The sequence below is a fragment of the Engraulis encrasicolus genome, chromosome 2, assembly GCF_034702125.1.
Source record: "Engraulis encrasicolus isolate BLACKSEA-1 chromosome 2, IST_EnEncr_1.0, whole genome shotgun sequence".
NCBI classification, from domain to species: domain Eukaryota; kingdom Metazoa; phylum Chordata; class Actinopteri; order Clupeiformes; family Engraulidae; genus Engraulis; species Engraulis encrasicolus.
The window spans coordinates 45,118,397-45,130,896 of NC_085858.1; the positions used below are offsets into that span (position 1 = coordinate 45,118,397).

Here is a 12,500-nt window from a genome sequence, read left to right on the forward strand (position 1 = left end):
CTCTCGTTCTCTCTCTCCTCACCCTGAGAAGCGGGCTCCCGTCCAGGCTGACCCATCCTCCCTTTCTCCTTCTTCCCAAAGAGGCCGCGGATGGAAGACTTGATGCTCTTCTTTTTGCTTGATTTGTGGAGTGAGTCCTGACTGCTGTTGGAGCTCGAGCCGTCAGCCGACAGACTGCAGGAAAGAGAAAAGCAGACATGATGATGTTGTTGTTGAGGATGATGATGTTTTGGTTTTTTATCTGGTATCAATGTCACACTTTTTTTTTTACCTCTGCTAAAGAGGTTATGTTTTTGTTTGACTCTAACGGTCTGTTTGTCTGTCTGTGTATTTGTGAATTAGCAAAACAATACAAAAAGTCACCGGTCGCTGTGAATTTTCAAAACAATATGTTACTGTAATATACTCTTGTTGCCAAGGACAGATGGGATGTGGCAATTGAGATGGAACGTTTTGGCTAAGGTCTGCACTTTTCAATTCTTTTGTTGATTTTCCAGTTATTATTACGGGTGTAAATAATAATTGAAATGTATCAATACATCGTTCATAAACAAGGTGTTGTGAGGAGGGGCAAGACACTGACAGCCAACCACGTGAGCAAATTTTCTGACCGACAACGGTTTCCAACAATCAAAGGTTGAGTTGTGCGCAGCCAGGGTCGCGCAGCCAGGGGAAAACAAAAATTAAGAACCCATGTATTCAGTTGCCAGAGAACCAGCAGCAGGGTCTGACCTGTAACTTTACTCTAGTCCAGTGTTTCTAAAACTTTTCCAGATTGAGGACCACTTTGTCCCCCCAAAAATGTTCACGGACCACCTGTCTACTGAATTGACAGTTGACGGGTGCTAATTTTAATGCAGATCACTTACTTCTTATTCACATTTACAAGCCTGGCTTATTGTTGTGAAAATGAGACTTCAGCTATATTTAGCTTTGTAATAGTATTAAAAATATTGTCTACTGCTTGCTTGTCTTGGAAAAGTAGAAATCCCCTTGCGGACCACCAGAGCTCTATCGCGGACCACTAGTGGTCCCCGAACCACACTTTGAGAATCACTGCTCCAATCTACTCAACTAACTCCAGGGCCAATGTTCATGCACCTAGTGACCCACCTGCGGTAGTGTCCGCCGTCGTCGCGGAGCAGGGCCCCGGGGTGTGTGTGGGTCATGCGGTCCAGAGGCAGGTTGCGTGGGGTGGGGGGAGGGGTGGAGTCCAGCAGGGCCAGCGAGCGCTCGTCATCCTTGTTGTTCTGGGGGGGAGAGAGGTCAAAGGTCATATCAGCCGGCATGTAATGCTGAGTGTGGACTAGGTAGTACATAGTCAGTCTGCATGTCAGTCTTATTACGCAGTGTAATATGCAACTACTATGCCGATACAGTACACACCAATGCACATACACATACACACATGCATACGTGCACACACACACATGCACACACACACACACACACACACACACACACACACACACACACACACACACACACACACACACACACACACACACACACACACACACACACACACACACACACACCACACACACACACACACACACACACAACACACACACACACCACACACACACACACACACACACACACACACCACCCCACCACACACACACACACACACACACACACACACAACACACACACACACCACACACACACACACACACACACACACACACACACACACACAAACAACACACACACACACACACACACACACACACACACACACACACACACACACACACACACACACACACACACACACACACACACACACACACACACACACACACACACACAAAGACACACACAAAGTGTGAAGCATTTCCATCCAGTGCAGTACTGCACCTGTCTATCGGAGGTCTCCCGGGCGGGGGAGTGTGGCAGTCGCGGGGTGGAGTGTCCGGAGCTGGGCGGGGAGGGGGAGGCCAGGGTGGAGGAGGTGAAGGAGGGGGGGATGAGGGCGCGGTCGCGGCCCAGCGAGGAGGGGGGAATCGGGGGACCGTCCAGCGCCACGCTGCTCACGCGACTCTCGATCTCCTCCGCACGCAGCTCCGTGCTCTCCTTCTCCTCCTGGATCAACCTGGTGATGGGGAGAGAGAGAGAGAGAGAGAGAGAGAGAGAGAGAGAGAGAGAGAGAGAGAGAGAGAGAGAGAGAGAGAGAGAGAGAGAGAGAGAGAGAGGGGACAGAGAGAGAGAGAGAGCAGAGAGAGAGGGAAAGAGGAAAGGGAGAGAGACAGAGCAGAGAGAGAGAGAGAAAGAGAGAGCAAAGAGACAGAGCAGAGAGAAAGAGGGGCAGAGCAATACCACATCAGCTACACAGCTCACATTCTGCGAATGACAAAGATAATAAACAGAGAGACTGAGAGGGAGATAGGCAGAGGCATAGAGAGAATGACAGCTAGAGAGGAAGTACGGTAAGAGAGAGGGAGACAGACAGAAAACTGACAGAGAGGAAAAGTGACAGAGAGAACAGACATTTCTGTATTTATAGAACTTGTCATCCTGAGCTGTCTTACAGTGGCTTACATTACTGCCATTTCCATGACCATGACAGACAAGTATGAAAAATAATCTGCCATCGCGACCACATAAAATTCCCGCCCTTCACACTGTCAACGCTATAATGACCTCACTCACTCAACAGCCTCAAAGCCACACCCCTCCACAGAGCTCAGGCAGCTTGTAGAAAGATGGACAGAGATGTGGGGCGGAGAGAGAGAAAGAGAGGGAAAGGTGGTATAGAGAGATAGATAAATAGATAGAATAGATTTGGGCCACCAGTCATCAGGGGCCAATGTATTTTTGCTTTGATTTGTTTGTTTGTTTTTTTGTTGTTTGTTTGTTTAAATTTTGTATTTGATTTGTTTTGTTCTTGTTTGTTTGTTTCAAATTTTCTCTTAGAGACTGGCCACACATTTTAGATGGGGCGGCCCATCGGTGCATCCGTAGCCTCTCTGCGCAGATAGAGATAGGCCTGCCAGCGGGCTTGCTCACCCATTGCTACAAAAAGACTCAACTACATCATAACAACATTGCTATGGCATTGCCAGGAGCCTTACTGTACGTAACAGATTAAGGTCATTACAATTTTGGTGGCAGTAAGGTTAGAACTTGGACTCTCCGCAAAGGGGTTAATATATAGAATTGTGAGCCAGTCATGATTGTGGTATGGGCATGGGGGTGAAAGACTGCCCTATACCAAAATGCTGCCCCAGGCCAGCCCTGACAGAGATATTAATATGAAATGCAAAAGATGAAGGGAGGAAGCGAAGGATAGAGAATGGCAAGGGATGACGAGAAACAGGTGATGAGGAGGAAAAGAGAGGGAGACGGAGAAGAGAGGGGATGATGATGATGATGGACAAGAGAAGGGGTGATGAAGAGGTTACAACACTTCTCCATATGAACCTGTAGATAGATAGAATAAGCAGTAGAGAGCCAGAGAGGTCCACCAGCGGGGGGCGGACAAATGGGCATGCTGTCCCAGGCCAGGGGGATAGTGGGGGCCCAGAATTGGGACCTCATTACATTGCATGCATGAGTGTGGGGGGGGGTTGCTTTTAGACATTACATTGTCCCGACCAGGCCCCAGTCAAAGCTGTCAGGGGTAGGGGTGTAAATAATAATAATTGAAATGTATCGCTATATCGCAATATAATCTGAAAATTCAATTGAATCGCATCATATCATGGGGCATTCGAAAATAATCGAACCGCTGCCCCTGCCCAATGCCCTGGCTCCATAACATAATAGAAGTGGAAAAGTAATTGGAAAAAAAGTTGAATTGAATTGTATTGTATCATATCGTGGGGCATTCGTAAGTATCGAAAATAATCGAATCGCATCGCATCGAATAATAAGATATCGATATTGAATATATTGAATCGTATCGTGAATGATGGAGGCTGTGATTTACACCCCTTGTCAGGGAGGCCCTGTGTAGAGAACACCAGACCAGACCAGCATTCCAAGACCTGACCTACGAATTAGTCAAAACATAACCCCCATCACTCCCCCACCCCCCATCACACTGACCCCTCTTTAAAGCACAGCCAGGGCTGGACTGGGGGAGAAATAGGGCCCGGGCACTTTTGGCTTAAAGGGACCCCTCGTAATTTGTGGCGCAGAACTGACTCACCGGTGGGCACCCGCACCCTCGTGGGCCTCTATTTTCAGAAATGTCAGAAAATAGGGGACCACGAGGGTGCAGGCCCCCCCGGGAAATGCCCGGTATGCCAGATGGCCAGTCCAGTCCTGAACACTGCACAGCGCTCCTCTCCACCAAACCAAACCTCACTGGAGCTATCTCCTGATGTAACTACTGTAGATGGCTTCTGCAGATAGCTCTGAGTCCCACGTGTGCACTACTGTACAGTACAGGAGGGCCTAGTTAAATTTTACAACTGCTGACATACTGCCTCTCTGGACTAGAGTATTCATAATATTGGAAAATACCTTAACATAAAAAAATTATGTATGTGCCAAACCTTAATATGAACATGTGTTTATTTATTAACTTATTTATTGAAATGTGCTTCTAACGGCATATGTATTATAATCCTTGTGTGTGTGTTCAGATTCAGTTTGTAGGCCTATTATGATTCTGGAATCATAGGGGTTTTTAAAAGTCAAAGTTCAGGTGATGACACTGCCGCTCTGAACTTTGTCATTACACCTCTCTCATAAACTCAACGTTTGACCCAGACGCCCCAGTACACACACACACACACATGCACACGCACACGCACACACACACACACACACACACACACACACACACACACACACACACACACAGACACACACGGGCTACGACACACATCCACCCCCTCCTATCTGCCCTCCCTTCTCCAGTGCTAGGTTAATCCTGCTCTCCATCCCTTGAGCTGTCTCTGATAACCCCCATATGTGTGCTAAAGCCAGCATCATCCACTCTCTGAGCCCTGTCTGAAACCCACTACAATGCCTTGCCTTCACACACTCGTTCATTCTCCTTCTGTCTTTCTGTTTCACATGCTTTCTCTTTCTTTCTTTCTTTCTTTCTTTCTTTCTTTCTTTCTTTCTTTCTTTCTTTCTTTCTTTCTTTCTTTCTTTCTTTCTTTCTTTCTTTCTTTCTTTCTTTCGTTCTTTCTTGCTTTCTTTCTTTCTTCATGCCTGCATTCATTCATTCATTTATTCTTTCTTTCCTTCTGTCTTTCTTTCTGTCTTTCTTTCTTGGTCTCTGCCCCTTCATCTCTCTCCTCATCATCATTTTCTTTCCTCTTTCAGTCACGCTCTGCCCTCCACTTCTCCCCCTCCATCCTCTGCCTCCTCCAACTCCTGTCCATTTTCTTTTGTTTACGCCTTCCTTCTCTTCTCCTTACTTTACATCGGTCTGCTCTTTACTTCTCACCCTCTCTCTCTCTCTCACCCTCTTTACTTCTCACCCTCTCTCTCTCTCACCCTCTTTACTTCTCACCCTCTCTCTCTCTCTCACCCTCTTTACTTCTCACCCTCTCTCTCTCTCTCTCTCTCTCTCACCCTCTTTACTTCTCACCCTCTCTCTCTCTCTCACCCTCTTTACTTCTCACCCTCTCTCTCTCTCACCCTCTTTACTTCTCACCCTCTCTCTCTCTCTCACCCTCTTTACTTCTCACCCTCTCTCTCTCTCGCTGCGTTTTACCCTTTTCACTGAATCTTCCCCAACACTCTCCCATCCCTCATCTCTCTCTCTCTCTCTCTCTCTCTCCCATTCCTCCTTTCCCTTCCCTTTCCTCCCTCATCTCTCTCGCTCCCTCCCCCTCTCCCATTCCTCTCCCTCTCTCTCCCTTCACCTCCCCCTCTCTCCCATCCCTCTCCCCTCCCCCTCTCACCCCCTCTCCCTCCCCTTCCCCTCTCTCCCCCCTCTCTCCCTCTCTCTCTCGAATCCCCCCCTCCCCCTCTCCCTCCCCCCCATCCCTCCCCCTCTCTCCCATCCCCTCTCTCCACCCCACACCCCCCCTCCCCCTCCCCCTCTCCTCTTACTTGATCTCCTTGTTGATAGCCTCCAGCTGTTCCTGCAGCATGATGGCGAGGGTCTGGACGTCCGTCTGGCCGCTGGGCGAGAGCAGCTCCGAGCCGAAGTCGCGATCCTCATCGTCATCCGAGCCGACGTCCCCGGCACCGTCGAACCCGGGACCCAGCAGAGCTGGACTGTCCCAATCGCCGTACTGGACCACAGAGGAGAAAGAGAGAGAGGGGGTGGCGGGGTCAAGATCATTCACTTAAGTTCACAGGGTTTTTTTTCGCTGATTATTACTTATTTTGGGGGCTTTTAATGCCTTTATTTGGCATTGATCCCGGGTCTCCACCCTCAGTGCTCTACTGTAGCTGTTTAAGGCACGCCCAGGGCCCTCTTTCGTTCTTGAGGTTAATAATTGCCCAACTCACCATACTGCAGGTTCCCCCGGGAAAGGAAACAGATACATGTATTTCACTTCAGTTCATGAGACTGTGTTTACTGTTACTAATGTCTATGTTGGTCAATTGTGCCGCTTTTCGGTTGAACGTCCCATTCATCATATTGGACTCGTACTGGAGAGGAAAAAAGGGCAAAAGGGGTCAGGATACTTCACTTCATGGGGATATATTTACTGCTATTTACTTCTATGGAACTTTCAACTAATTGCTTTTTTTGTCAACATACTTCATTGACCACGCAAAGTGAGAGCCAGAGTCAAAGTGCATAGAGAGTTCACTGTCTGATAAATACTCTAGTATTTAAAACACATAAATAGGATTGGGAATGCTCCGGTCATCACTGGATTCAGTCTTCTAAAAGTAGGGCAGCTTGTTTTCCATAACTGTACATTCATGACTGTACATTATGTGTGTGAATAAGAAGCCGAGTCACTGATATACTGTGTAACTGCTTCTCATTTAAGAATGTGAACAAACATTAACCACAACACAATGTTATTCAGCGCCGTCCATTCGTTGAAATGTTAGTGAAATCCTCTCCATTAGGCATTGGTAACAACTCATTTCCTGGGCTTTTATCATGATTTCCTTGTATGTTTGCACCTTCTTAATCCTGATTAATAGTTTATGCACTGTTGTAGTAAGACTGAACGTAAATTAACTAAGCAAACAATGATTTATTTTAGAAAGGGGTTTGTGTGTGTGTGCGTGCGTGGGTGCGTGTTGAAGGGAGGAACATTAAACAGCCAAAGATCGCAGTTTTGTTATGATTACTGATCCTGTGCACCAGATAAATGCAAGTCAAACGGCTGGCAAGACTGGACTGCACAAGCTACCACATGACTGGACTACGCAGATGTACAGTACGCCACATCTCTAACAAATGACACTCTTGACCAAATGGAGATAGAGCAGACTACTTGAAACAGCACTTAAGATCTCAAACTTTTTGCCTCATGACCTCGATTCTTGTGGCAGCAGTGCAACATTTCGGATACCAGCTGCTGTTACTGTAAAGGCCATAGATAGAAGAAGAAGGCCTCAATTCTTTTTGTGGAAGTTGTACGTATACTATACGACTTTTGGGTGCGGTTTTAATCAGAAAAAAAAATGTTTAACAAATATTTTTAGCGGAGATTTCCAGTGATGACAAGAATTAAAAACACACACTAACAGTCAAGGCTCTTTTCTTCCCTGCCTTGTTTGTGGTTTGCTAAGGCTGTGAATGTGACTGTGTGTTACCCAGATGAACCTATTGATGTCCACATTGTCATCAAGAAAAAAGAGAAACAAGAAATCGGTTTGCATCATGAACCAACTTCAACCAACCTCAGAATTTCAGCGAAGACATGTCAGGTGCTTGGAGGCTAGTTTCAGGAACAGGCACTGCTGTGTTTCTCAGCCTGAGCATCTTCATAAGAGTAAGAATATGCACACCAAACCTCTCTGAGGCCAGGTGCAGGACAAAGGAGGATCTTATAGTGGAAAGAGAAGAAGTTTGCACATTGTAGCTCCACTTTGAAATGTGTTCACTTCATACAATGTTTCGACCCAACAGAGTCTTCATCAGGCATGTGACATGAGGCCTGATGAAGACCCTGTTGGGTCCAAATGTAGTATGACCTAAATACATTTCAAAGTGGAGCTACAGTGTGCGAACTTCTACTTTTTCCACTCTCAGCCTGAGCCAGCCAGAAGTGAGATGAGGTGAGGTGAGGGAGGTCAGGCAGGGTTGCCAGATAGGTGAGGGAGGTCAGGCAGGGTTGCCAGATGTGTCCGATAATCTCCAATCCAAAAACTGCTTAAAAACTGCCTGGAGGCACAACATCCCTCCCAGTTTGTAGCTAATTCTATTGATTTATGTGGCCATAAATGTACAGACAAGCCTGCCCAATGACAGTTTGACTGTTTTGACCCGCACACGACCAGTGTTGGGTGTAACGCGTTACAAGTAATGAAGTTACAGTAGTGTAACTACTTTTTTCGGATGAAAGTAGTGTAACGCGTTACTACAAAAAATTTGGTAACGAAACGACCGTTCTTTTTAAAATGTGGAGGGGTTACTTTTGTGTGGAGGGTCGGACAGATAACTGACCCCCTCTCTCTCGGACGCATAGTTGCATAGGGAGATATCTTCGGAGGAAGAGAAAGGTAACACCTCTCCTTCTCACAGTTTCACTGGTTTTGAAGACGAGGAGCACTGATGAACCATGTGTGCATTTATTAATACCAATATCTGAGGGCTTCTATTTCGAGCCAAGTGTGGTTTGAGACATTTTCGGAGCTCACGCCATTGTGGAGCTTGCATATAATAAAGTCACCCAATTGTAATGGGTGGGCTGCAGGGTGCCTGTTGTATTTCGCCACAAGATAACTGCTCATTGCTCATTTCCCCGTCTTGGGTAAAATGCGGACTTTTTTTGCAATTATGCCAACCAACAAGCTTAGAAAGAGTGCCCTCTCACCTTTTCGAAGACGTGTCTATCAGAATAACCTGCATGTTTGCTGATATGAATGTCTCCACGTTTTGAAGAGAGTTGGCCTCGCAATATCAGTTAGCGCACAGTGTCTCCAGATTTCTTTTTAAATCCTGGAGATCCATCCAAACATAACGCAAAAGTAACGGCTAATGCAAAAAGTTACTTTCCACCAGGGGTGACAAAGTAAAGCAAGGCACTACTTTTTTGAGTAGGTAACGAGTAACGAGCACACACTACTTTTAAAAACTATCTTCCCCATCACTGCACACGACCAACCTAAACAGCCAAATTGGGCAGGAAATTGCCCAATCTGGCAACACTGAGGTCAGGATCATCGATTGTACTGTATCTTCTCCTCAGCGCAGTGGTCAGGGCTCACCTTGTTGCTCTCCTCTCGTGCTGCTCCCCAGCGGCCGCGATGGGTCCGCCTGACCACACCCCCTGTGCCAGTGTTGCCATAGTGATCGAGGTGGGCAGTGGAGCCTGCTGGGAGGGATCCACCCCCTTGGGAGTACCTCAGCTCCAAAGCACTACCAGGAAGGGACCTGCGGAACACAAACAACAGGACGTGCAACATGGCATCACGGCTATGCGTATAAATAACACGCAGATTTGAAACACTATAGAGGTTGTGCACCGTAACATCTCCTGTTAAATAGTGCTGTATAATGCCCTGAGACAGGCTAAGGTTAGGGGTGGTTTTGGTCTACAGACAATTTCGCCATTTTCCTTGCTGGTTTCACTGTTGTTGGCAAAAGTAAACCTGCAGAGACGTTGTTTTACTGACAGGTTAGGGTTAGGGATGGTTTTGGTCAGGGCACAGCTTAGCATTTTCGTGTTAAACAATAGAAATTCACCACGGCTACGGGAAAATGACTTGCATCTCGTAAGTCTGGTCACATGATGACACTGCTTTTCTGCGGCATTGTAGAGTACGAGTTAACAAGAAAACGCATTGCACCAACACGTGGAGTGCACTAGCATGAAATAACACACCTTTTCATGAAGCCAGTCTGGGACACAACATGAGTTCTGAGTAAATCTAGGGTTAGTCCTGTGGGACTGAGTACACACTAGAAATCGACTCTCCAAGTGTTCAATTGACGCCTCAAAATTTACTGAGCTTTGTGATTAGGGTGTCAGAATTGTAGCCCCAAGGTTGCTGGTTCGATTCCCAATCTGCCAGGTTGGTGTTCTTTTAAAAAAAAACGTCAAAGCAGTTCCTCTCGTCCGTTGCTTGTGGCCTCACGGAAAAAGGCTCCACACATCATCTAAAATAAATGTCTGCTAGATAACGCATAAAATACATCATAAATTTGTTGCTACCATAATGGCAAAGGCTGTCCAAATGTTTCATTAAAGGGTTTGTGCAATGTCGTAGTAGACCAGTACTATCAGTTGTTAAGTCTTTTCAAAGACTTCTACAGTATTCCACTGGCAATAGTATTTGTTTAGAGTAGATCATCGGTGCTGCAGCCACTTCTGCAGATTTGCTGTATCACGAATACATTCAATGCTTTCTGTAGATGGTGTGAGTGATGAGTGTCTGGGGGAGGGGCTTACCGCGAGTAGGAGGAGCCAGGCCTTCCTCGCAGCTGATCCAGCTCTAGCTGCAGCCTCTCCAGCTCTGCAATCAGCTGGTCCTGTGATAGGAAATAAGGAGAGAGGAGATGGAGGAGAGAGGAGGGGGTGGGTAAATGGACGGTATTCATATAACTCCTTTCCACTCCTGTCAGCACTTAAAGCGCTTTACAGTGCGAGTAACACCCATTTTTCGCGGATGTATCCAATTATTAATAACACTTTTTTTCATGTGAAGGGTTGTCTAGCTTTAAGACAAGTTAAAAGAGGGAGCATGTCGCTAAGCTAGTGAAAGTCAATGGATCACTGTAGCATGTAGCATGCTACACGGATCCATCGACTTTCACTAGCTTAGCGACATGCTCCCTCTTTTAACTTATCTTAAAGCTAGACAATGGCTTACATGAAAAATAAGACACTTTACCACCTTTATAAACCCTGGCCAACGATTTTAACTGTATTAAGCCCCAAAATAGTGGCATACCCCTTTAAAACTAGAGATCGGATACTCTGTGGTGAACTCAGTGAAAAATAGAACAGGATAAAACACTTGACATTGAGAAATGGTGACAGAGAGTGAAGATCGCAAACCTTGTTTGCCAGGAGATCATCTTGAATCTTCTTCATGTTGGCCAGTTCCTCACCCAGAGCATTCTAGTGGTGGGGAAAAAAGAGAAAGAAACATAACAAGTCCATCATTTCAACAGCTTGGCAGGGAGACAGTCCTGTCCAGTTTTCATCTGCTGCTGGAGAAAGTGAAGTCATCTCAAAAGCGGAGGACTGAGATCAAGCTGGGCTGGGTTAGGCCTGCCAGCACAGGCTAAAAAAAACAACTGGGCTGGGTTAGGCCTGCCAGCAAAGACTATCAAAACCAACTGGGTGCTGCTGACAGCTTTCTTCGGAAGGACTCATACGTGACTTGTCTTTGAACCCAGGTGGGTCCCACACCGTATAGATTCCCCAGGACTACACTAGTCAAAACAACACCTCACATTATAAGTGAGTGTGTACACACACACAGATATACACGGATAATGTACATGAATTCCATGAACAGTTGGTAACGCTTTACTTTACGGTACAGTTACCATAGGCTAACAACTGTGTACTTTCTGGGTAACAGAAAGAAGTTACATTGTATCTAACAGGTAAAAAACTGGTAATTACAAAATAAATACCATTAATTGGGTAACAACCGGTTAACAAAGAGAAGTTTGTTTTAGTAAAACTGTACATAGTAACTGCTGATTCATATACTATCCAGACGTTGGTGACAGTGTTTCTAATTCACAGTGGTTTCAACCTAGCCTGGTTCTCACCAGACGGTGCGTGTGTGTACCTCGATGGCTCCAGCCAGAAAATAGCCGGATCATTTATTGCTTCTGTGCCGCCGCATCAACAACAAATTCCTTCAAAAACCTTTCTAAAGAGTCAAAATAGTCTATAATCTTTCCTGTGACTTCTCAATGCGAGCTACCATTGATATTGAAGCAATAAATACTCTGTGCATTTTCTGGCTGGAGCCAATCCGTGCTCTCTGGCTGTGTACCAGACAGGAGCGTGTGTAGCTCTGCTCCACCAGGGGGCGCCGGAGCTACACACACCGTCTGGTGAGAACCCGGCTAGTTTCAACAAACCCCTGGCCTGCACAACCTGAAAAGGTGGCAGTGATGACCACAATCATGAATGATTATTTGTGCATATTTCTGGAAGGACTTGTGGTAATCCATAAGACCTTTGAACTGACACTCCTTTGACTTGATACCCCTAAGAATATTCTTTGTGCTGATTGGTTGTAGTACTATCTGTTGACAAGCCGAGGGATTTGCATGTTGTATGCGGCGAGATAATCTTTTAGCTACTCCCCAACCCCCCAACCCCCTGCCTATGATGAGTTCCTTGACCCTACCTCATCTTAACCTATTTTAATCTAATGACTCGTAATTGTTGTTTGACCTTTGGTGCCTGGAGCGACATATA

The 12,500-nt window shown here is 46.2% G+C and overlaps 1 protein-coding gene across 1 annotated transcript in view; it reads right to left on the bottom strand.

Moving 5' to 3' along the window:
* Window positions 1-12,500, bottom strand: part of ppfia3 (PTPRF interacting protein alpha 3) — a 91,750-nt gene that overhangs the window by 30,905 nt on the left and 48,345 nt on the right. The window contains exons 13-19 of the mRNA XM_063216222.1: window positions 11,112-11,174; window positions 10,503-10,582; window positions 9,319-9,484; window positions 6,025-6,209; window positions 1,867-2,101; window positions 1,114-1,250; window positions 23-174 (exon numbers count right to left, since the gene is read on the bottom strand). Coding sequence (XP_063072292.1) covers window positions 23-174; window positions 1,114-1,250; window positions 1,867-2,101; window positions 6,025-6,209; window positions 9,319-9,484; window positions 10,503-10,582; window positions 11,112-11,174 — 1,018 coding nt within the window. The remainder of the gene's footprint in view (window positions 1-22; window positions 175-1,113; window positions 1,251-1,866; window positions 2,102-6,024; window positions 6,210-9,318; window positions 9,485-10,502; window positions 10,583-11,111; window positions 11,175-12,500) is intronic.